This window comes from Arvicola amphibius, chromosome 5 (assembly GCF_903992535.2).
Source record: "Arvicola amphibius chromosome 5, mArvAmp1.2, whole genome shotgun sequence".
Lineage (NCBI taxonomy): Eukaryota > Metazoa > Chordata > Mammalia > Rodentia > Cricetidae > Arvicola > Arvicola amphibius.
The window spans coordinates 111,711,604-111,738,007 of record NC_052051.1 but is presented as its reverse complement, the minus strand read 5'-3'; the positions used below and the strand labels follow the sequence as shown (position 1 = coordinate 111,738,007).

The 26,404-nt window shown below is 42.8% G+C and overlaps 1 protein-coding gene across 1 annotated transcript; it reads left to right on the top strand.

The window, feature by feature from the left end:
- Positions 1-1,624: 1,624 nt before the first annotated feature.
- On the top strand, positions 1,625-25,919 carry LOC119814370 (bromodomain-containing protein 8-like; the record flags this gene model as incomplete). The annotated part of the gene is made up of 6 exons (XM_038330006.1): positions 1,625-1,915; positions 6,522-6,679; positions 12,897-12,986; positions 14,396-14,464; positions 24,963-25,140; positions 25,683-25,919. Coding segments are annotated over 6 exons (837 nt in total), but the record flags the coding sequence as incomplete, so codon positions are not given.
- Positions 25,920-26,404: the final 485 nt, after the last annotated feature.

The window sequence follows — 26,404 nt, the reverse complement described above, 5'->3', positions numbered from 1 at the left end:
TTCAAACTAATAATTGGCTACATAGCAAAGTTCAGGTCACCCTGTGATATAAAAGACCCTGTTCAAAAATGTAAAGTTTGCTAAGCTAAGGGAGAAGTTAGTCTGAGATGAAATAGAGTTGAGTCAGTCCAGGAGTCAGAATATGACATGAGTCTCAAAGCAGTCCACAGACAAACATGCCTTACAAACACCAAGGCATTAGAAGCTGGAAAACTGCTGGGCATGGTGGTGCATGTCTTTAATTTTAGCACTCCAGAGGCAGAGGCAGGCGGATCTCGGAGTCACAAGCGAGCTAGTCTATAGAGTGAGTGCCAGGCCAGCCAGGGCTGCATGGTGAGACCCAGCCTCAATAAAAATTTTAAAAGTTTTTAAGTAGGAAAAGTTTGTGAATAAAGTAGAAAAGCTGATGCATGAGTTTACCAAGATAGTAACTATTGGGGGCAAAACTAAGGAGCCATAGTTAGGACTCACGCTATTCAGGAGTAAAGTGCAGATGAGACAGAAGGCTCCTCCCCCAGTGGTGATGCAGCCTTGTAATTCCAGCCAATACTCAGGAAACAAGTAGAATTTTGAGTTTGAGGATATATATATAGCAAAACACACAAAAGGCAGGGAATGGTGCTCTTGCAGAGAAAGTGAGTTTAGGTTCTAGCACATCAGGCAGCTTACAACTGTTAACTCCAGCAACTGAGGTGCTAGTACTTCACACTGGCATATATACATAAATGGTAATTTTAAATACTTTTTAAAAATCAAGGGAGCAACTTGAACAGAGAAAAAAGTTGAAACTTGAATTTAATGACAAAGCAGAAGACCAAAAACTCAAAAATCTATTGAAAGCTGTGGCTAGATGTTGGGGCTGTAGCTAGCTTTCCTAGTATGCTTGAAACCCTGGATTCCGTTTTACCAGCACATAAAACAGGTTCTTCTCAGCTGCCTACTGAGTGTGAAGCCAGTCTACTTGCCGACCTGTCCTTAGAAGAAAGAAAAACTACCAAAGACAGTGCTGCCCTTCCAGAGGACCTGAATTGGAATCACAGCACCTACATTAGGTGGTTTGCCACCACTTCTAATCCAAGGGATCCAATCCCTCCCTCTGCTGGCCCAATGGACACCTACACACGGCATTTACATACACACCACGTAAAAATAATAAAATTTCCAAATGAATGAATGAGTAAGTGCTTCTGTTTTTATTCTGACAGTCAGATGTCACCAGAAGGATGCCAAAGGTAACCACAAGTGTTTTGAAACTAATGATTAATAAATAATAGATTAAAAGTTGTATATACTGAGGAAAATCTAATCCTCAAGTTTATTACTTTGTTGAGTCCATGGATATTTGGTGATAAAGCAAGTCTGTAAGCCAGGTATGCTTCAGTTCTTCACCCCATTTTTGTCCAGTACGAAATCCAAGTTTAAAAATGGGGTAATAAAAACATGAAGCTATTTTTTATCCAAAAGATAAATTTTCATCTAATGTCTTTCTTTAGCTGGCTCTTGTGCCTCCTAATGAAAGAAATTTCAAGACCCTTTCTATGAACTTGGAACATAGCAGTATACTGGGAGTGTAGATTTGAATTTGTCTTGTTTTTATTTGAGTTAATGCATCTTTTCTGTGTGTTTACAGATGGAGTGTAAGTGGGTCTGGTTGAACTCTGGTCGCAATGGCCCCGAGGACTCTGAGCTGAGCAACGAGTACAGGTCTGTCTTCAGCTCCTGGGACTCCAGTCTGGATCTTGATGTGAGCAGTTGGAGGGAAACTGAGGATTTGGATGCAGAGGCTGAAGAACTAGAGGAAAGCAGCCCAGAGAGAGAATCTAGTGAGTTCCTTGTGGAAGATGTCGAGAGTGAAGAATCTCGGGAGGAGGGAGAGCAAGGCAACAGCCAGAACCTCCTCCACTTCCTCTCTGAGGTAATGGTGAGGCTATTATTTCCACAGCTGGAAAGATCACACTTTACCCTCTTTCTTTTTCCTTTCCCATTACACTGTCTTTTCTTTTCCCCTTCCCTTCCTTTCACCTTCTCTTTTCTCTCATTTTGAGATCAGATCTGGCTACTTAGCCCAGAAACCCTACTTCAGCTTCCCAAGGGCTGACATTTGCAGGCGCCCACCGCCCTGGCCCACCCAACTTTTTGCCAGAACGCTTATTACCCTTGCATGCTTCTACTACTGTTAGTCTTGTTTACTGAAACGAAGGCTCGGGACTAAAGAGATGACTCAGTGGGCTCTTGCAGAGGACTGAAGTTTGGGTCCCAGCACCCACATCAGGCAGCTCACAAATGCCTGTAATTCCAGTTGCAGGGGATCCAATACCCTCTTCTGGCCTCTGAGGACACACACATGCATGTGTCATATATTCAGAAACAAACACACACACACAAAATTTTTTTGTATGTATGTATGTTTCTTTAAGACAGGGTCTCACTATGTAACTTTGGCTGTCCTGGAACTCACTATGTAGACCAGGTTAGCCTGAAACAGATCTGCCTGCCTCTATCTCCTGAGTGCTGGAACTAAAAGCATGCACCACCATGCCCAGCAAATAAAAATAAATCTTTAAAAAATAAAAACAAAATACAAGTACCACTGTGGCAGTGGCTGGTTATTATGCCCCCAGCACCTGGTGCTGATATAGAATATGGGCCAAATATATAGTTTGCAATTGAATGTCCTAAATCCACAGTCTTTAGGCCCCTGGGTCTTAGGAAGTAGACTTTTTTAAAAGATTTTTAATTATGTATACGGTGTTCTATCTTCATGTATGCCTACTTGCCAGAAGAGGACACCAGATCTCATTACAGATGGTTGTGAGCCACCATGTGGTTGCTGGGAATTGAACTCAGGACCTCAGGAAGAGCAATCAGTGCTCTTAACCTCTGAGCCATCTCTCCAGCTAGGAAGTAGAATTTTTAACAATTTATTTAATTTTATTTTATGTACATTGGTGTGAAGGTATCAGATCCAATGGAACTGGAGTTACAGACAGTCATGAGCTGCCATGTGGGTGCTGGGAATTGAATTCGAGTTCTCTGGAAGAGCAGCCAGTGCTCTTAACCACTGAGCCATCTCTCCAGCCCAGGAAGTAGAATTTTTATATGCAGTGTTGCCTTATCATGAGTATCCTTGTTGTCTGTTCAAGTGTCATTACCTTGGTTAAGGGCTGAGGACCAACATATTGGAACAGTGAATTTATATTTATTCTGCAGCTGCAAAGGAACATGTTCAAGAGTATGTACATCAAGTTCAACAAGTATCTAGTTCAAATGTTGCCACTTCTATAAAAGAAAGTTTGTTTTCTAGACAGCTACTCCCAATTAATCACAATTGACACTTGAGATCAAAATTTATACCATAATCTGAAAGAGCTAAGAATTATGTCTACATGTTCACTATGACCCACTGCCTTTGATAAAATTTAACAATTGAATGATTAAATGGGTTTAATCTATTTGCCATCCTAGACTTTGTCCTACTGACAATGTGAGCATGTGGCATCACTGATGTATGGATGCTCGTTTCCATTGCTGTTCCTATGCATCTAATAATAAACTTTGATTGCAGGTAGCTTATTTAATGGAGCCATTGTGCATTAGCAGCAGAGACTCAAGGGAAACTGTTGTCCTTCATCTGGTTGGTACCAGGCAACAGGAGAGAAGGGAGATGGACACTACCAAAGTGAAAGAGGAGCCCTGCAGACAGACTGAAGAGCTTGTAGCCAAGCTAGAGTTAGTGGCTGAAAAGAAGCTACTGAGAGAATATGGAAAGCCAAAGGCAGCTCCAGCCCCCACAGATATTATACCCTAGAGGGGCTGCCCACAGAGAGTGAAGAGGTAAACAACTTAAATCACCTGGTCTTCACAGGGAGGCGGAGCAGAGTGGCTACAACACAGAGCTGGACTCCACAGAGTTAGTTAAACTTCTTGGGTTCAAAGTCTGACTTCAGCACCAGTTTTAGCCATGTGATCTTCAGTATGTTACTGGATATTTAGAACCCCTGTTTTCTCTGCTCCAAACAGATTAGTGTTCTGCTTTAAAGATTTTTTTTGGGGGGGGTGGTGAGATTTAATTGCAAGAATGCAGTCAGACATTGTAGCACATCCCTGTAATTCCAGCACTTGGAAGGCAAAGGCAGGAGGACCAGAAGTTCAAGGCCACCCTTGGCTAAACAACGAATTTCAAACCAGCATGGGCTATAAGACATCCTGTTTTAAAACCCAAAACAGGGCTAAGGGCGAGCTAAATTGGTAAAATGCTTCCTTAGCATGCATAAAGCGTTAGGTTTGATCCCTAATTCCAAATAATCAGGGTGTAAATGATACACACTCATAATCCCAGCTGTCAAGAAGTGGCTGCGGGAGGATAAGAGTTTTGAGGTTATCCTCAGCTGCATCTAAGTCCAGCTTGAGGTAAATAAGATTGGGTTGCAAACAAAGGAGACAATTCAATGGAGTTTAGTGATACACACCTGTAGTTCCAGTTACTGGGGAGTCTGAGGTGAAAGGATCATGTGACCTTGGGGGTTGAGATCTGCCTGGGCAAGATAGTAAGACCTAGTTCTGTTGTGCCCAGAGCACGACCCCCAGAGAGACCACCAGAGAGGCCCAGACTGTAATAAGCAAGGTTTATTTAGTGTAATACAAACTAGTTTGGAACTCATCTCCAACCCTAGTTGTAGTGAAGTAGAGAGGAGTTCTAGCTCCTCTGTGGGGTAGGCTTTTAAAGGTGTAACTACAAAGAGGCCTTTTGAAGCTGCTTTGGCACAGGTGCAAGGACTTTTGCTCTGTCCCATCCTGCTATATCTGCTAGTTTTTTGTTCTTAGAGCAAGGCCACCCTGTTCCCGAGTCAGGCCACCTTTATCAGCCTGTACCAGGTGGCTGGCTGGGCTGAGCTGAGTGTCCTTGTGTTTGGAGTGGGAGCGGGGAAGGAAAATGCTGTCTTTCTGGGAATGTGAAGCCAGTCTGTGTTTTTAATTTTAAAACATTCTGCTAGGAAATTCCTTCTTGTCTCTTTGAGAATAAGGGGTGAGGGTCCCACAGCTAAAAACCAATAAATAGGTCAATAGGAAAAAGATGGTGTAGCAGCTAAAGGTGTTCACTACCAAGATTGAAGACCCCAATTCAGTCCCTAGAACACACATGCTGGAAGGAGAAAACTGATTGCTGAAAGTTGTCCTTTGATCTCCACGTATGTTCATGTGTGTGTGCACATGTGTGTACAAATAAACAAAAACAAACAGTGAAATAAAAAGTCAGCTCATGTCAAGCACAATGCGTGGCTCATAACAAGTAGTTATTGCCAGGTGGTGGTGGTGCACACTTTAATCTCAGCACTCAGAAAGAAGAGGCAGATGGATCTCTGAGTTTGAGGCCAGCCTGGTTTACACACCAAATTTCAGGACAGTCAGGGATACACAGAGAAACCCTGTCTTCGAAAAACCAAAACAAACAAAAATTGTTGCAGATTAGGTATGGGAGTTTCCTCCTCCTGTTTGATCCCAGCCACAGCTGTCTCTGTTCTTATGTCCTCAGAGAGCATGAACCCCAAACACAGGCAGAACAGAGTCAGAGAGCATGTCCCCCAAACACAGGCAGAACAGAGTCAGAGGTTTGTTTTCAGCAGAAAGGAGAGCAGCAGCAGGAAATTCACCTTTCAGGATGAAAGTCTGAGCTCAGGGGCAACAACCAGTTGCCACTAGTTTCTGGCCTTAGAAGTCTTCATCTCCCATTTTAACCTCATAGCCCATGCTGGGGCGGTAGGAGTGGTCTCTTTCCTGGAATAGGCGGGGGGGGGGGGGGGGGGGGGGGTTCTCCAGGAGATGTCTTTCCCCATAATTTAGTAACAACTAGATACATTAAACGTGGAACTACCTATGGTTAGTCAGGGAAGTACCCTGCTTGTACTCCTCAGGGAGGTGTCCATCCACAGGAATTGACTATAGCTGGCTGAGGCCTATTTTGATTTCTTTCTTTCCTGGATAGAAGCCAGAGTTTGAAGCATGCTAGTCAAACTCTCTACTGCGCTAACAGCCCCAGTGAGCTGTTTCACACCCCACTCCAAACTCTCTTATTTAGCTTTCCCAGTGTTCCTGAACTTGCCATTGTTTATCCTAATGTTTGTTTTAGCTTTAACAGAATCAGTCAATTTGGAATCTCATTGTTAATATTATCTGGCCGGCTATAATAGCTAGCTTTAAGACCACAAAAGGTTAGGTTTTTTTGGGGGGGGGGGGGGTTGTTTTTGTTGTTGTTTGGCTTGTTTGTATGTTTCCCTACAGAGGTCAACATCAGATTTAGAATTAAATTTACATTTTAATTTGGGGGCATTTAAAAATTGTTCAGATTATCACTGAAAACTTCAGTGATCTGTCTAACAAAGTTATTCTTTTCTGATTTTTCTGGTAACTGTATAGAATTGACCTCTTCTCACCTACGATCTGCCTTCACTTATTCTGTAGAAGTAAAGTTATGATGCAGATAGTAAATCTCTAAAGTTTCCTGTGCTTCTTGGGTTTCCCAGGGGGAGGCTCAGCAGGACCCAAAAGAGGAGGATCAGGGTGAAGGGGATACTTCAGACGTGGACGAGCAGCCTCCTTCAGGTGACTATGATGACGGCATGAGCGCTCAGGAAACTCCTCTGGTGGACATCCTTTACAACTGCCCGAACTCCTCGCAACTGTAAGTACAGCGCTGGGGTGTGGCTGCATACTAGAGTGCTTGTGGCACACACAAGGTACGAAGGTGATCCCCAGCACTGCTGGGACTCTGAGCATAGACCTTCATCCAAGGTTGTTAGGATTCACGCTTTTATTTACTTCTCTTTATAGTTACTTGAATTTGTTACTATGAAATGAATTATTTTTATAAGTTTTGAAAGGTGTTACAGGTGGAAAATATAGTGCTAATATATATGTGCAAGCAAAATACTAATGCACATAAAAATAAATCTTAAAAAAACCAACAGCCTGTTTTGTTGACATTAAGAGAGCCTTCATGGATGAGGATGTAGTTCATATGTAGATGAAAAGCCCTAGGTTCAATAATCAGCACTGTGAAAAAGAAGGAAAAAGAGTCTCAATCATAAATAAACCTCAATAATTGCTAGTTTAATTTACTTAAGAAATGGTGTTAAGTGATCTACTATTATACAAAATATACCTTTTTAAAAACTACTGGAATGGGGCCAGGAGTACATGCCTGTGCTCTCAGCACTAGGGAGGCCAAGGTAGGGCCAGGAGAATATGTCTGTGCTCTCAGAGCTAAGGAGGCTGAGGTAGGAAGTTTGCTGCAAGTTCAAGGTCAGCATGGTCTACTTAGCGAGTTCCAGGACAGCCAAAGCTACAGAGCAAAACCATGTCTCAAAATTAATTTTGTAGAAACCTGCTTTTAAAAATTATTATTTTTCCTCCAAGACAGGGTCTCATGTAGCCCAGGCTAGCTTCAAATTAGCTATGTAGTTGAGGATACCTTGCTCCTCCTATTTCTACCTTCCAAGTAGGCATTATAAATTTAAGTCATTATAGCAAACTCTTTAAGATTAAAGTTTATGCACTCCCTTTATCTTGCATGTATCTTGGGAAATTGTTAATATAATTGTTTTATTTTTTATAGATAATTGAGGGACTAAAGACCATATTTTACACATATATTTATTTTGAAATATGGTCTAACTAGGCAGCTCTTGTTGGCCCATGCCTTGTTATGCTCCTCTGACTCCTGAGTGCTGGGATTACAGGTATATTCACCATGTTCTCCTCAGGCTATTTTTTAGAAAGCAAAAAGTAGCGAGCTATGTTGGTACAGGCAGGCTGTAATCTTAGTACTCTAGGAGGCTGATGAACCTGTTTTTGTGTGACATTACTACTGGGGAAATTCAAACAAACATCTGCTTACATTAACAGGGAACTGATCACAGACCAAAGTAATGATATCACCAAAGTCCAACTGGTGAATTAATGAGTTTTTAGGAGAATTTACAGGAACATAGGTGAGAGGTTACTTATTGGAGAATGGGATGTCTGAAAGGGAGCACTGAAAGCCCACCCCATCATGGGTAACATCTCATGAAAACTGAAACCTTAGATCTCTCTGTATAACTTGTAGGCAGATCAGTAGATGGGAGAGTCTCCTTAGAAGTCCTTACTATTTATGTAACTTTGGTGGGGAGGAGCTTGTGAATTTTCTCAGTTTCAGGGACTTCCTAAGACTTGCCAGTTGTTTGCTTCCTGATCTTAATGAGCCCACTAATGAGTTGAAAAGGAAGTCCTTTTAGAACTTCCTGAGTCTTTTCTTTGTTGTGTCTTGTTTTGAGACAAGGAATCAAACCTGGCTGTCCTAGAACACAGTATGTAGACCAGACTGAAACTCACAGAGATCCACCTTTCTTTGCCTCCCACTTGCTAGGATTAGAGGCATATGCCAACATGTTTGACAACTTCCTGAATCTTCAAGGAACTTCATTTAAAAATGGAATGTTTAAATTAAGAGAAAATTGCATATATCTTCTGTATCTTAGGGGAAAAAAGAAAGGTGAAAGGGAGAGAGGAGAAGGAAAAGAAGAGAAAGCAATAGAATAGTGGTGATGATGTCTGCTTGATCAAATATATTTTTTTTTTGTTTATTTGGTTGTTGAACCAGAGTATCATGTAACCAGACTGACCTAGAACTTAGTATGTAGCTGAGAGTGATCTTAAACTTCTGATCCTACTGTCTCTGCCTACATGAGATTATAGGCTTGGCCAGTTATCTTAAGTGGGAATAGAAAGCTGAATTCTTATGTTAAAGCACAAGTTTAAAGCCCCTTTAAAAAAGCTGAGCTTGGTGCCTCACATCTATAATCCCAGAACTCATGAGTTCCCTGGTTGACCTAATAACTTCCAGTCTGGCTACAAAGTGAAGCTCTCTGTCAAACAACAATAACAACAGTCCCTAAGGTGCGGGGAAGGTAGAGTGCACTGATAGAACTCTTGGCCAGTATACGCAAGGCCTTGTGTTTTAGCATTGGAAAACAAAATGAGACAGAACAGGTGGTGACCAGGCTCTTCTGTATCTCAGTCTGTAGTCTGTATTGACAGGGACAAGAGAAACAGACCTTTGGGGTCTGGTCCCACTGCACTGTACACCCACTCCCTTGCTTTTGCTTCCATTTATGTTACTTGGTATTTGTCTCCATAGAGGTAAAATAAATGTAAGACACAGATTCTTAAAATATGCATAGTTGGTAATTATGAGTTTACAAAACCTACCACAGTACATATAGTGCATATATTAAATACTTACTGTGAGGATGCAGAAATGAAGTTCTACAACCTAGTGCAAAGGAGCTGTTGTTACTTTAGTCTGAGTGATCAGAAACTTAAGGCACAGATGCTATTACAAACCAATCTCCTGTAAACAAACCTAATGACACTCACTGGGACACACACAGAGACAGGGAAGGAGAGAGAGGCTAACTGGGGAAAGGAAAGGGACTAATGGGACAAGAGATGGTAAGGGGGTGGTGGTGAATGTGATCTAAATATATTAATGTGCATGTATAAAAATGTAATTAAATCCATTATTATGTATAATTAATATATGCTAATAAAAAACATTAAATAAAATAGGAATGGCTGGAGAGATGGCTCAGCAGTTAAGAACACTTGCTACTCTTGCAGAAGACCCAAGTTCGTTTCCCAGCACCCATATCCGGAGGCTCACAACCATCTGTAACTCAGCTCCAGGGAATCTGATACTCTCTTCTGGCCTCCTCTGGCACTGCACTCATGTACACAGAAACACACAGAATTACAAAACAAAAATAAATTCTTAAAAAATAAATAAAATAGGAAAAAAGAAAAGAAATTTGTTTTGTGCTTTAAATGTCTTGCTTGGATAGGGTTCTGTAAAATAATAGCATCTAAGGATAAGTTGAGTAAAGATCATAGTAAAATTATATGATTTGCTGGTATGTGATTTAGATCCAGGTGAGGCCAGATATGGCGGCATATGCCTTTAATCTCAGCACTTGGGATACAGAGACAGGTGGATCTCTCTGAGTTGAAGGCTAGCCTGGGCTACACAGCAAGTTATGGCCCAGCCAGGGATACATAGTGAGACCGTATCTCAAAATGAATAAGTAAAGAAATGAATTTAAGGTGCCTGGAGAGATAGGCCAGCAGTTAGGAATACTAGCTGCTCTTGTAGAGGACTAGGGTTTGGTTCCCAACACCCACGTGATGTAACTCCAGTTTCAGGGCATCCAATGACCTCGTCTGACCTCCTCTGTGGGTACCAGGTACATACATAGTACACATACATACATACAGTCAAAATATTTATACACATCAAGTAAAAATAAAATAATCTAAAAATTGACTCTAGACCTAGGTAAAATATTACATAATGAAAATAAATAGTTATGAGGAGGTATTAAAATCGAGCAGATAATAGGAGTGTAGTTTCACATGGACTTATACCCTTTGTACACGATACAAAATAAGAATATGAAAATCATTTTTTTTCCTGTGACAGGCTCTCATGTAGCCCAGGCTGGTCTTGATTTGCTATGTAGTCAAGGATGATGAACTTTTGATCTTCCAGTTTCTGTCTCCCAAGTGCTAGAACCTGCAGATGTGCCACCATGTCTGAGAGAATGCTGACATTAAAGTATTAAGACAGCCTCTTTCAAGGGAATAATACAGTGTGCGATGTAGAACATGTAACATACCATTTGACTTCCTTCCTTCCTTTTTTTTTTTTTTTATTTTTTGAGACGGGTTTCTCTGTGTAGCCCTAGCAGTCCCGGAACTAGCTCTGTAGACCAGGCTGACCTCAAACTCAGAGATCCGCCTGCCTCTGACTCCTGAGTGCTGCAATTAAAGGTTGTGCCGCCATTGCCTGGCTCAACAGAAAGCTTTACAACTGGGAAAATTATAAGTGAGATAAAATATTGAACTGTTGTATCTCAAAAGAAAAGCAAAGAAAGACAGTTTAGTCCAGGACAGGACAGGAAGTATCATGAGGAGAAAGGAATCTATGGTATGTATTTGTTTTAAGATTATGATAGCTAAGGATGTAGTCTAATAGTAGAGTGCTTGCTTGTCCAGCCAACAAGAAGCCCTAGTACCAATCAACCAACAAACAAACAAACAAACAAAAAATGAAAACTGAGGTCAGAGGGAGGGCTCAGTGTGTAAAGACACTACTGGCCAACTTGATGACTTGAGTTCCACATGGTGGAAGAAGAGAACCAGCTCTTTCAAGTTGTCCTCTGATCTCCATACGTATAAGTGTACCTTTGTAGTGATGAGGCGAGCAGTGGTACCCACCTGTGTGCGCACACAAGCACACACACACAAGCACACATGCAGGCTATAGAAAAAACTAGGGAAAAAGCTAAAACAACTGAGATTGCTGTGCAAAGGAGGCTGAGGGATACTGACGAACAGGCAGGAGGGCTTAGGGCTAGTCTCCAAAACAGGGAGACAAAAAGTTTGCATCCAGAGCCAGTCTAGGAAAGATGGCCCACTTCAGAATGTTAAAATGGAAAGCAGAGGGCAGCTATTATCAAGAGGCTGCTAAAGGGAATACCATATTTCTCCTGTGTAAAGTGTGCAGCCTGATCCAGGTAGGGATCCCCAGCTGCCAACAGGTTCCTAGGACATTGTTCAGAGAGGAGTACACATGTATGTATAGTGTGCTCAGGTAAGGGTCTTAGGCTGCCAGGCATATTCCTAGAAAAGGGGCGGTATGTGTATAGCCCAAAGAGTGGGATTCCAGGCTGCTAAACTTGGCCACCCCTAATGAGGCATACAGGGAGAGTGAAAAAGAAAAATACTTAAATATCAAACATTCAAATGAAACATAAGATAATTCTTTGATATGTGAGGAACAAATTAATAGTATCTACTATGTTTCCTGTGGTTATAGGTACTTAGGAAAGAACACTGAACAAAAACTTTTTTTTTTTGAAGTGGAGTCCTATGTAGCCCAGATTGGCCTCCAACTCATAATGTAGCCTTGAACTTCTACCTTCTTCTGCTTTCAAAGTACTGGGTTATATATAGGTGTGTACCATCAAGCCCACTTCAAACTGATTTCATAGCGCAGTTCTGTAGAATCCCAGGTCCCAAACAGCAGGAGTAGACAAGGCTCAAGTGAGCCAGGCACGCACCTGTAATCCCAGCATTTGGGAAGCTGAAGGTTAACAGTTTAAAGCCGTCTTGAGCTAAACATATATTTTCAGAATAGTCTCCAAACATCAGGGTGGGGGGAAAAGGGGGAAAAAGGCGGAAGCAGTTTCAGATTTGTAGTAGACTTTATAAGACAGTGCCCACTTACCCAGCATGGTGGCACTGGCCTATAATTCAAGTGTTCTGGGATGTGAAGAAGGAAGGAGAATCAGGAGTTCATCTTCGGTTACATAGCTATTTCAAAGCCAGCTGGTCTACACGAAACCCTATTGCAAGAGAAAAAAGGAGAATGTGAGACAAAGCTAACCACTTCATGGGGCAGTAGTGACACAGTTCATTGTGGTGGAGAGAGATGGTGCAGCAGTTAAGAGCCCTTACTGCTTTTGTAGATGACCTGAGTTCAGTTCCCAGTGCCCATATTAGGCAGCTCACAACCACCTGTAATTCCAGTACCAAGGGCACCCTTTGCCCTCTGGCCTCTACAGGCACCAGTTCATTCTTGATGTACACAAACTCACACAGGTACACACAGAGACACATGAAGAAAGAATGTTAAAAATATATAGTTTAACCCCTATTAAGTACATTTCCATGACTATGATATTATAGTCTTCAGATGTTTAATTAGGAGCTCTATACCTTGGGAAAGCTTCATTATCCACCTAGTGAGACACAGGACTACTTATGAAGCGACTGTCTCTTTTCTGTCATGTATCCTGTAGGAGTGACCTAAGCCAAGGTGACCCTATTCAGGATCATTTCCTATTTAAGAAGACTCTTTTGCAAGTCTGGAAGATGATTGCCAGTCACAGGTAGGTTTCCAATATGAGATTATCTCCAAAACCAAAGGACATGTTTGGATATGCACACAGAAGGGGATATGTTCATCCTGCAAGCCATGGTTGGAGTGGGGGTGCAGGTCTGTGACTTCAGCTGCTGATGTGCCTGCCCAGCACGCGTGATGTCCTAGGTCTCATCTGAACATAGCGAACACTGGCCAGGACCTAGCATGCCTGTCATCCCAGCCTTAAGGAGATGGAAGCAAGGTGATCACAAATTGAAGGGCATCCTAGTTTGCGACAGGCCTGAGCTACAAAACAAAACAGAGTCCCCCAAACTAAGAACGAAGCCGTGGATGAGACCTGTATCTGTTTTATTAGTCTCTAAGGAGTCATGCTGTGCTATTTGAATTGCCTTTAGGAATTCATTCCTAATTCATGTACTTCAAATATATGTGCCTCCTTCCCATATGGTGGATCTTCCTTTCCACAGTAATAGGTCCTCAGAGCTATGTATAAGGCTCCCTAGGTAGAATGTATACATGAAGTTCTAGATTTAATCCCCAGTGTTGCATATACCTGCCAAGTCTGGTGATACACAACCAGCAAGGCAGGAGAAGCAGAAATATACATTCATCCTTAGTGGTATAGCAAGTTTGAGGCTAGCCTGAGTTATGTGACACCCTGCCTCAAAACAAACAAAAGGTTGGAGAGATAGCTCAGCAAGTAAGAACACTTGCTGCCTTTGCAGAGGACAGGGATTCGGTTCCCAGCACCCACACAGTGGTTCACAACCATCTCTAACTCAAGTTCCAGGCTTCAGGTGCCCTATCCTGGATCTGTGGGCACTGCACACATGTGATGCACATATACATGGAGGCAAAACATTCATCCACATAAAATGAAAATAAATACTTTTAAAAGGGAAAGAAAAAAATCAGGGTCTTGGAAACCTTGAGCAAATTTTGAGCCTTTAACTAAAAGAGATTATGATAATAGTTAAAATATTTTACAGGTTGGGTCCCCCTCCCCACATTCTTGCTATTTAGGGAAGTCAACAAGAAGCTGGGCAGTGGTGGCGCACACCTTTAATCCCAGCACTTGGGGGACAGAGGCAGGCGGAGCTCTGTGAGTTCAAGGCCAGCTTGGTCTACAGAGTGAGTTCCAGGACAGGCTCCAAAGCTACACAAAGAAACCCGGTCTCAAAAAATATATATAATATGCTGTTTGTTTTTGCTTTGTAGCCTAGCTGGCCTAGTACTAGAACTCCATAAGTAGTTGAGACAGGCCTCCAGCTCTTGGTGACCCTCCTGTCCCAGCTTCCTTAGTGCTATGATCTTGTTTACTCTGTAGTTGTAAGTATTCTTGTCGTTAGCCCATCGTTCTCCTTTGAAGTGATTCCCCAGGGTTTCTTTATCCTCTTTGGGTTTATTTCTTAACAGGTTCAGCAGTCCATTTCTGAAGCCTGTATCAGAAAAGCAGGCCCCAGGATACAAGGATGTGGTGAAAAGGTCAGTAGGAAAGGGGCCAAGAGCATGGCTGGTTGCTTTGTTATTGTTTGAGACAGCATCTCATGTAGCCCAGGCTAACTTTAAACTGGCTAGATAGCTGAAGATGGCCTTGAACTTCTTATCCTCCAGATTCCAATTCCCAAATTGTGGGATCACAGGTATGTACTGCCATGCCCATTTTTTTTGTGGTGCTGAAGATTAAACCCAGGGCTTAGAGCATGCTGGGCAAGCCTCTACCAGCTGTGCAACATTCCTAGTCTGATTCATTGTTTTCTTTTTGTTCGTTTTGTTCTGTGGGTTGCAGTAGCTCAGGCTGGTCTCAAATGGTTGGAGCTCACCTTGCTCACCTTGAATTCCTAATCCTCCTGCTTCCACCTCTGAAGTGCTAGGATCACAGGCCTGAGACACTACACCAGGCCCTCGGTTGCTTTTATATCTCTTTTCATTCTTTATTTCCCATCCATTAGACTATCTTATTTCCAGTACTCACAAACTCAAGATATATCCCACAGCAATATAAACCAGCTTGGATTTAAAAAAGTTTTTTGTTTTTTGGATATGCTTTCTGTTCTCTGCCCCAACAATACCTAGATTGATTTTTAACTTGTGGGTTCATGTGATCTTCCAATTTCTGCTTCTCTCTTAGCTGAGACCACAGGTTTTTGAGACAATCTCATGTACCTCATGATGGTCTCAAACTTAGCTGAAGATGATCCTGAACTCTCAAGCCTTCTGCCTCTACCTGTTAAGTACTTCAGTTACAGCTGTTATTACTGTTATTTTGTTTTAAATTTTGTTTGCCTTTATCTCAGTTTAGCTGCTAACTGGAGATGTTTCTGCCTCATTCTTCACGGTGCTACAGTTAAAGACGTGTGCGCCCGCCCTGGTCCTTCCACATTTGACAGTATTTCTTGAAGAAAATTTAAGAGGGACCCTGTGTTTATTCAGGCAGTTAGTTTTAGACATGCTAAGATAAAGATATTAAAGGAAATTAAAAAGCATTGGTTGAGTGCAATATTTTGGATGTTGGCATAGTTAATCTAAAATGCTGTAATAATGGAGATGGCTCAGTGGTTAAGAGCACTCAGCTGCTCTTGCAGAGGATGCAGGTTCAGTTCCCGGTACCCACAGGGCGGCTCACAACTATCTGTAACTTTGGAGTTACAATTCCAGGGGGTTTGCCATCTTTTGGCATCCACAGGCATGAGACATGCACATGCTGTGTATATACCATGTAAGAGAAACACATATACACAAAATAAAAATAAATCCAAAACTTTTTTTAAATGCTGCCATAGCCGGGCAGTGACACATGCCTTTAATCCCAGCACTTGAGAAGCAGAGGCAGGCGGATCTCTGTGAGTTCAAGGCCAGCCTGGTCTATGAGAGCTAGTTCCAAGACAGGCTCCAAAAACTACAGAGAAACCCTGTCTTGAAAAGCCAAAAAAAAAAAAAAAATGCTGTGATAAACAATAGGGAATAAAAGGTGGTGAGAGAAGTGGTGAGGTGGGCCTGTCACAGGGACCGACCTTGCAGATGTGAGTGTGGGTCCCCAGCACCTAGGTAAGAGGTAATGCCTGCAATCCCAGTGCTGGGGAAGTGGAGACAGGAGCATCCCCAGGGTTTGCTGGCTAGCCAGGTTAGCTGAGAAGAGGAGCTGTAGGGCTCAGTGAGAGAGAATAAAAAATAATCTCAAAAAATAATGCAGAGAACAATTGAAGAGGACACCTGACATCAATCTGTAGCCTTCATGTAGACATGCAGGTACACACACACATACAACCCACACACATGCATGCACACCACACATGCATGCACACACACACCACACATGCACACATACATATACACACTCACCACACATGCATATACACACCACACATGCACACACATTTATACACATATATACACACATTTGTGCTGCTATAATAAAATGCCACAAGAATTTATGAATAATGGAAACTTATTTCTCATGGGCTTGCAACCTAGAAAGTCTAAGATCAAATTCCTACAGACTTGGTGTATGGAAGGACTAGTCTCTTCCTCATTTTTTTATGGTATATTTTAAATTCACATTAATTTTTTGAAGAGGAAGGTACCTGTTATGGTGTGTGTGTAGGTCAGAGGACAGTTTGTCGATTTGTGATGTTCTGTATGTGGATGTGTCACCTGCATTTATGTTTGTACACTACATGTGTGCCTGGTGCTTGCAGGAGGTCAGGAGGCCAGAAGAGGCTGTTGGATCCTCTGGAAAAGCAGAGTGGTTTTTTTTGTTTGTTTGTTTGTTTTTTTTTTCTTGTTTTTTGAGACAGGGTTTCTCTGTGTCACAGCTCTGGCTGTCCTGGAACTCTTTCTGTAGGGCAGGCTGGTCTCAAACTCACAGAGATTCTCCTGCCTCTACCTCCCAAGTGCTGGGATTGAAGGCGTGCACCACCACTGCCCAGTGCAGTCAGTGCCCTTAATGACTGTGCTAAATCCCCAGTCCCGGAGTGCACTCAGGGACTGAACTCAGGTCGTCAAGTTTTGCAGCAAGTATCTTTGCTTGCCAAGCCATCTCCCCAGCCCTAGTGTCTGCTTCTAAGATGGCTCTTGTTGCTGGGCCTCTCCACAGGAATGCGTGCTTCTACAAACATGTATGGGGAGAAGGCAAGAGACACCTGTCCGTCTGCAGCTCAAGCACACCGATCCCAATTCATGAATATGAAGCCTTTTCTCAAATCACCTCCTAAAGGCCACACGTCTTACTACTGTTTTGTTGGGGATCAAGTGTCAATGTTAATTTTATTATTTTTATTGCCAGAACTGAGAATATTTTGAAATGTTCAACTCCATTAGAATCCTTGATAGGCTTATAAGAGCATCCACCCACTGGACTTTTTTGGGGGGTATTTTTTCCTTTGATCTCAAGAGCTTAATTAAAAAGTGATGAACCCAGGGCCTGATTTAGATACTTTGGGAGCTGTTGAAGTGACTGGGGTCACTGTCTGAGGTCCCTCTTAGGTGGCCTCTAAAGTCTTGGCATATGATCAGATGTTTTGTCCTCAGAGAAACTGTCAGAGAAACTCCTTATGGTGCCACACATCCCTGGAAGTCTGGGGAGTTCTGCCAGAGTTGCCACGTGCTACCAAGGAAGTAAGGGTCCCTCTTGGGGTCCTAAGTCTCCTTAATAAAGGAATTTCAGAAAGGGCTTCTGAATTTTATTAGAATTTAAAAGAAAAACTCAGGCTGGAGAGATGGCTCAACAGGGAAGAGCACTGACTGCTCTTCCAGAGGATCTGGGTTCAATTCCCAGCACCCACAATGGCAGCTCACAACTGCCTGTAGCTTCAGCTCCCTGGAAGCTGACACCTTTACACCAATGCACATAAAATAAAGTTAAAATAAATTATAAAAGAAAAAGTCATAGGACAAGTAAGCTGGAAAAACACTTTTCCAGAGAAGAACGGAGACGAGAGAAGAGGGCTATGTCTTCTAAGTTTATGGAGGTCAGCTACACAGCAGACAAGCAGCCGTGGGTGGGAGTAGAGCTTTCGAGGAAGACAGAAGCCCCAAGTTTCAGGAAGGCAAGCTTACAAAAGAGGTCAAGGACTGGAGAGGTGGATCAGCAGGTAGAAGTGCAGAGGACCTGAGTTTGGCTCCCAGCACCCATGTTGGCTGCCTCACGACTGCTTGTACCTACCTGCAGCTCCTGGGGACCAGAGGCCTTCTGCTGGCCTTTCTGGGCATCTCACTCACATGTGCACAAACGCCCACCCCGTCCCACTTGTACACATTATTTAAAACTAAAAATAAATCTTTAAAAATATAGAGAGCCAGGCCTCGTGTGTGTGCTCTTCCTCCAGCACTTGGGAGGCAGAGGCAGATGGAGCTCTGTGAGTTTGAGGCCAGCCTGGTCTACAGAGCAAAACCTGTCTCAAAAATAAATACATAAAATTGAGGTAGCAAAAAATATTTTTTCTGAGTAATTCAGACACGTAGACAGGTTTACGAATCTGTATGGCAGAAGCTCCAAGCAGGAGGTTGCTGTTATCAAACTATGACAAACTAATTCCTCCATCTTAACTGAAGAAAATAAGGTTCTGAGTTAAGTCTGTGATGTTTGTGGGAGAAACAACTGGATCTCTCAGGTTTCCTCTGAGCCCCACAAGCTTGTTGTGGTATACACACCAGCATACATGCCTGTGTGCAAACAGTATATAAATAGTGGATAGGCTGTTCCGAATTGGAATCTAGACCATGCAACTAAAACAAGTACTTAAACTTTTTCTTTTTGTTTTGTTTTTTGTTTGTTTGGTTGGTTGGTTGGTTTTTTAAGACAGGGTTTCTTGGTGAAACCGTCTTGGGTATCCTAGAACTTACTCTGTAGACCAGGCTGGCCTTGAACTCACAGAGATCCGTCTGCCTCTGTCTCCTGAGTGCTGGGATTAAAGGCTGCGCCACTACCCACCCCCCAGACTTTTTCTTTGTCAGCAGTCATTGTTTATTAATTGATCAGATTGCAAAAGTACTATTGTAGATAACAATTCGTCTTTCTAATAAACCCATAGATCTTGTTTTTCCCTTCATGTACATCATGGAGAAGATCATTTGAAGGGCCACAGAAACTTACTTCCTTGAAGCATTTTCAAACAGGACATATTTCATGAATCTTATCCGTCCAAGCCTATGATGCCAAGCTTATCAATAGGTGGAGCCATTGTTTAGCTGTCAAGGCTATTTATTTCTTATTGATTTTGTTGTAGGTTAATTCACTTATTGACTTCAGGTTCAGGTACCCACCATGTAATATCTGGATCCACAATCTTCAGCATGCTAATTGAAGCCTTGATAAGCTTCATGAAGGTGTTCTTAAGGTCTGATGAAGACAAGCTGGAGAGACGGATCAGTGGTTACTAGTATTTGTTGCTTTTACAGAAGACCCGGTTCCCAGCACCCAAATCGTGGCTCACAACCATCCATAACTCCAGTTCTGAGGATTTCATATCCTCTTCTGAGGCACACACATGGTGTACAGACATACATGCAGGCAAAAAACTCATACACATAATATACAAATAAATAAATCCTTTAAAAAAAAGACCTACGGTGTTGGAGAAGCAGCTTAGTGGTTAAGAGAACTAGCTGTTCTCCTAGAGGACCTGAGTTCAATTTCCAGCATCCATATGACAGCTCACAGCTGTAACTCCAAGATCTGATACCTCACACAGACATACATGCATACCAATGTACATAAACTAAAAATAAATATTCTCTTTTTAAAAAAGATCTAGTTGGTTATAGTGGCACAGGCATTTAATCCCAACACTAGAGGCAGAGACAGGTGGATTTCTGTGAGTTTAACCCAGCTTGTTATACATAGTGAATTCCAGGACAGCTGGAGCTACATAGTAAGACCCTGTCTCAAAAAAAAAAAAAAAATCTGGTGATGGCAAAGAGGCTGCAATATCTTACAGATTATTGGGTTTATGGTCTGTCAAAAAAACGTTTGTCATAGTTACAGTACAGGTGGGCATGTACTCTGTCTGAGGCATGTGTGTTTCATCAGAGAACAGCTTCTGGGAGTTAGTTCTCTCCTTCTACAGTGTGGGTCTTGGACATTGAACTCAGGCCGTCAGCTCTGATGGCAAACCCTTCCACACACTAAGCCATTTTTCTGACCCTTTTAGTTACCTTTCCATTGCTGTGATAAAATACCCTGGATACTATCGAAAGCAACTTGAGAGATAAAGGGCTTGTTTCTGCTTTCAGTTTCAGATGTTTATAGCCCTTTGTGAAATGGAAGACAGGCAAAGAAGGCGTGAGCGTAGAAGAAAAAGCTGGATGCTCACATTGTATCTACACTTAAGAAGCAGAGAGGGAGCTGGGAGGTGGTGGCTCATGCCTTTAATTCCAGTACTCGGGAGGCAGAGGCAGGCAGATCTCTGTGAGTTCAAGGTCAGCCTGGTCTACAGAGTGAATTCCAGGACAGGCTCAAAAGCTATAGAGAAACCCTGTCTCGAAAAAACAAAACATAACAAAAGAAACAGAGAGGGGACAGGTAATAGCACAGGTTGTAAAGCCCCAAAGCCTACCCCAGTGACCCACTTCCTCCAGTGGGGTTCATTGTTCTAAAAGTTCCATAACTTTTAGAATAACGGTGGTGGTGCACGCCTTTAATCCCAGCACTTGGGCAGCAAAGGCAGGTGGATCTCTGTGAGTTCGAGGACAACCTGGTTTACAGAGTAAGTTCCAGGGCAGCCAGATCTACACAGAGAGACCTTGTCTCAAAAAAACGCCCCCCCCAAAAAGTTCCATAATTTTTCCAAGCAGTGCCACCATTCAGTTCCTGTTCCCATAAATTCATGGGGCTTAGTTGATCCTTCTAATAAATCTGTCAATCTGAATGCATTCAGTCCAACTTCAGAAATCCCCATAGTCCTTAACAGTGCCAATATTTCAAAAGTGCAAAAATCTCCATCCAAAATATCTAAAGCTCAGGACCATCTCTTTTCTAATTTGTTTGTTTGTTTGAGACAGTTTTTCTGTGTGGCTCTAACCAGCCTGGAACTTGCTGGTAGTCTAGGATGGTCTTGAACTCTAGAGATCTGATTGTCTCTGCTTCCTGAGTGCTAGGATTAAAGGTATGTGCAACACACCTAGTTTTTAATTTTTTAAAATTATTATTTATACAGTGTTTGGTCTGCATGCCAGAAGAGGGAACCAGATCAAATTACAGATGGTTGTGAGCCACCATATGGTTGCTGGGAATTGAACTCAGAACCTCTGGAAAAGCAGCCAGTGCTCTTAGCCTCTCAGCACCCCCCCTTTTTTTTTTTTAAAGATTTAAGTTTTTAATTTTTTTAAATGTTATTATTATTATCATTGCTATTATGTGTATGTGTGTGTAAGCATGCACGTGCGCATTCGTATGTGTGCCACAGGAGCTCAGTGCACAACTTCCAGCAGCCCATCCTCTCCTTCCACCATGGGCTCCAGGAAGTGAACTCAGGGTGTCGGGCCTGCACAGCAAGTTTGTTCATTTACCTGCTGAGCCATCTTGTCAGCCCTTCTCCTAATTGTGACCCCGGTAAATAAAAAATGAATCATATTCTTCCAGTATACAATGACACGGGGTGTATACATTCCTAATTTAAAAGGGACGAATGGGGCATAGCAAGGGAAATTTGGACCAAAGCCAGCCTGAAATCCAGTAGAGCAAACACCAAATCCTGCAGCTCTCTGTTTAGCACCTGGTGCTATAATGTTCATCTGGGCTTAAAAAGTTCTGCAGTTATATAGAACACACATAGATTCTCTCTTGGGCCAACTCCATCCCATGTCCACATCCATATTCAGTAGAGATGTCATGGTCCTAGGGTCATCTTCACAGTTTCACACAAGGGCAGCTCAGTCATTGCTGCAGCTCCGACACCTTGTTGTCTCAGTGCAGACAAGAGGTTTCTCTTTAATGGCACTCATCTCTTTATCAAGTAGATGTGTTTATGACCTGCACTCTCCGTGTTCACAGCTCTGATCTTGTCGCCCTTCCTTGCCAAACTTCACAGTTTTCTCTCTTCTACTCCTCTCGTTGCAGACAGGGATGAAAGCAGTGAGCAATAAAGAGCCTCATGTTTTCCTGCCTTGAAATTTCCTCTGCCAAACAAATTAGTCCATGACTTTTTAATTCAGCTTCTCTCACGTGCCTAGAATTGGCATACTATAGCCAAATTCTTTGCCAGAATAAAATCTGAATGGCCTTCATCGTGGTTCCCAATATCCCTGCTCATCTCTGAATCTTCATGAACCAAGCCTCTCCAGTCTGCATTTTTCTCTGCTTCTTTGTCTTACAGACTCCTACCAGAAGAGCCTATAAAGCTGCTCTTACCACATTTAAAGGCCTTTCTAGCCCAAATTTCAAAGTATTTTTTCACTTCCTTCTCCCAAACTAGTTTCAAAGACCTAAGAACCTTATAGTCAGGCTTATAGAAACTGCCCCACTCCTGGTGCCAGTTTCTGTCTTAGCTACTTTCTGTTGCTGTGATAAAAAATACTCTGGAAAAAAATCAATTTATCTGGGTGGTGGTGGCATACACCTTTAGTCCCAGCACTTGGGAGGCAGAGGTGGGTGGATCTCTGTGAGTTTGAGACCAGCCTGGTCTACAGAGAAGTTTCAGAACAGCCAGGACTGTTAAACAGAGAAATCCTGTCTCAAAAAACCAAAACAAACAAAAGATCAACTTAGAGCTTGGTGTGGTAGTAAACTCAGAGGAGCAGAAGCAAGTGGATCTCTGACTTCTGGCCAGCCTGGTCTACACAGATTTCCAGGACAGCCAGGGCCATTTTGAAAGATCTTGTCTCAAAAAAGCAACCAACCAACAGAAAGGAAAATTACCAGGTGAAGGGCTTATTTTGGCTTACAGTGTCAGTAAGATACAGTCAGGGAACACATGATGACAGCAACACAGGAAGCAGAGAGAGCGCGAATAGGGAGCGTGTGCTCCCTCGTGACACTTCTTCTCTGCAGGGCTCTACCTTCTAAAGGTTCCACACCTTCTCAAGCAGCTCCCTCAACAATGAGGGCCATTGTTCAAATGCGTGGACTAGGGGGATTTCCCATTCAAACCACAGCATGAGCGCCTCGGATTCTCTGGACCAAGGGTTCTGTACATCAAGGTATTCCTTGTGGTAGTGCCTGCTCTTTCACAGTAAGCGTCCTCTTTGTCTTCTGGGGCAGCTTTTGGGGACATTTCTTTTCAAAAGCTTTCCTTTCAACTCTTGAGATCTCTTCCCTTTCTCAGCTAAGGGTTTCTGCACAGTAGGAGCCTCCTTTCCCTTCACTTTGGCACCTCCATGGTTATAGCCAGAAAAAAAGCAGCGTGTCATCTCTTCAGACCTCAGTTTCTTCATCTTGTCTAATGGAAAGCATATGTCCCTATCTTTACTCTGGAAAGTGAGGCAGGGTTATCACCATTTGAAGGCCAGCATAAGCAATGGGAAGGCAGACAGACCTTCTGCCTCTGCCTCTCAAATGTTGGATGAAAGGTATATCATTGTGTCCAATAAAACCCTGCATTAAAAACAGTAGTAACAGTGGGCCTTGTGTCAGCAAGTCTGCAGTTCTTACTCCCTGAGACAGTGCAGGAGGACAGCGAGTTCTAGGCCTGCCTGGCAGTTTCATAAGATCTTGTCTCTAAAAGGCAAAAAAAGGGCTGGGATTAAGGCTTAATGGGCGGGCACTTACCTAATATGTGAGAGGCTCTGCCTAGGTCAGTGCTTCTCTACCTTCCTAATGCTGCAACACTTAAAAAAAAAAAAGATTGTATTATGTATACAACATTCTGCCTCCGTGTATGCCTGCAGGCCAGAAGAGGGCGCCAGACCTCATTACAGATGGTTGTGAGCCACCATGTGGTTGCTGGGAATTGAACTCAGGACCTCTGGAAGAACAGTCAATGCTCTTAACCACTGAACCATCTCTCCAGCCCCTGCAACTCTTTAATACAGTTCCTCATGCTGTGGTGACCCCCAACCATAAAATTATTTTGCTGCTACTTCTTAACTGTAATTTGGCTACTGTTATGAATCATAATGTAAATATCTGATATGCAGAATATCTGATATTCAACCCCTGTGAAAGGGTTGTTCGACTCTCAAAGGATCTTGACACACAGGTTGAACACCACTGCCATGAGTTCAATACCCAGTGCCTCCAAAGTGATGCTGCTGACAAGTGATACCTACACTGTGTGTTTACCGAGAGGATTAGTTTACTGCAGAATGTGCTCAACATAGTGCTTGGCCTTTATAAGGGATCAGCATCTGCAGCTGCTGTTTTTATTATTTCATGAAAATTGTTATGGTTGCCTCTCTTGTAGTTTGCTTTTCATTGCTGTGATCAACACCATAACCAAAAGCAACTTGGGGGGAAAATGGTTTATTCCATATTCCAGGTTTATCCCATCATCCAGGGAAATCGGGGTGGGAATTCAAGTCAGGAACTTGGAGTCAGGAACTGGAAGCAGAGGCCATGGAAGGGTGCTTCTTACTGGCTGGCTCCTCCTGGCTTGCTCAGCTTGCTTTCTTACAGAACTTGGGACCATCTTCCCAGAAGTGGCACTAAGCCACAGTGGACTGGGACCTCCTACATCCATCATTAATTTAAAAAAAAAAAAAAGATGCTCCAGTCATGCCCACAGAACAGTCTAATAGAGACATTTTCTCAGTTGAGGTTTCCTCTTCCCAGATGACCCTCGCTTGTGCCAAGTGGACAAAACAAAGAATAAAGACAAAATGAACCAGTGAAATTTTTATTTTTACTAAGAAAAAATTCTCAAAGAGCTTGTTACAGACACCACATTTTTTGTCTGTGTCTGTCTGTCTGTTTTGAGAGTCTTACTCTTGCTGTCTTGTAACTCACTGTGTAGCTCAGGCTGTCCTCAAAGTCATGATAATTTCCCTGTCTCAGCTTCTGGTTCATTAGCTCTTACACATTACGGTTGATTTCCTCTTGCCCCTGCAGACCCATGGACTTAACAACCCTGAAGAGGAATCTGTCCAAGGGACGCATTCACACCATGGCTGAGTTCCAGCGGGACCTGATGCTGATGTTCCAAAATGCTGTGATGTACAATGACTCTGACCATCACATCTACCATATGGCCGTGGAGATGCAGCGCGAGGTCTTGGAGCAGATGCAGGTACTGTGACAGAAAGTGCCGTAAGGACGGGGAATGGAGTTTCTGGAATCGTATGTCAGAAGCCTGTGAGACTAAAGATGATATGGAGTGAGTGACCTTGTGTTCAGAGATGACTGAAGGACCCTCAGTATTGGTAAACTCCAGGTCTTCCCTGTCTTAGAAGGTCCAGATTTATGCACGGTGGCAAGAGGTTATCTGGGAAGGCCCAGCAGCAAGACAGCAGGGACTGAGCAAGTAATGGGAACTTCTGCTTTCGGAGGCCCAAGTTGTAAAACTTAAAAGCTGGGTCCACTGTCCATGTCCTGGTTGCTACAGCTGCTGCAATGTAACTCATGTCCATTGGCAATAATGTACATGAATAGTTGCCGCCTTTGGGGGATGGGCATAGTCAGGTCAAGGAGACGTGAGGATTTCTCTTTGGGGAAGCATCGTACTTTAAAGATAAAATAGATGGGGGATTTTTGTCTCTAAAATAGATGAAATTGCACATTTTCCTATGTGGCTTTAAGGTTCTTGGTTTGTGTTTGGCCTTGCCCCTGTAGGTGCTGAGTACTTGGTTAGACAAACGGAAGGACTCGAGCAGTCTGGAGTGAGTACCAGCTAGTCCAGTGGGTGAAGGAAGCCTGCTCTGTTACCCTGGAACTACAAGTCTGAGTCTACAGCAAGTTTATTGCTCTCCTGAAACCTGGCCAGAGAAGATCCGAAGACTTCCTCCTTCTCCATCACCTTCCCTTATATGGATAATAAGCCTTACTTCCTTACTGAGAAGTCAGTGGTGCTTGCAGCTGTAATATTTTAAAAGGGGTGGGGGTGGGGTGCTGAGATCCAGGTTTATGATGTAAATATTTCCCATATTTTTGTTGCATAGATTTAGAAGTGATTTAATTGAACCTTTTGCTTCTCTATAAATAAATATTTTACAAGCCAAAGATTTTGTTTGGTTTTTGAGCCAGGGTCTCAAAACGTTAAAACCCAGGCTTTCCTGGAAATCTCTACAGCATCCAGCCTCTACCTCCAATGGAATGCTGGGATTAGAGGTATGTGCCCCCAGACCTTACAATGACTGTTTCAAATAATTAAAGAAAGCCGGGTGGTGGTGGCGCATGCCTTTAATCCCAGCACTCGGGAGGCAGAGGCAGGCAGATCTCTGAATTCGAGACCAGCCAGGTCTACAAGAGCTAGTTCCAGGACAGACTCTAGAAACTACAGGGAAACCCTGTCTCAAAAAACCAATAATAATAATAATAATAATAATAATAATAAT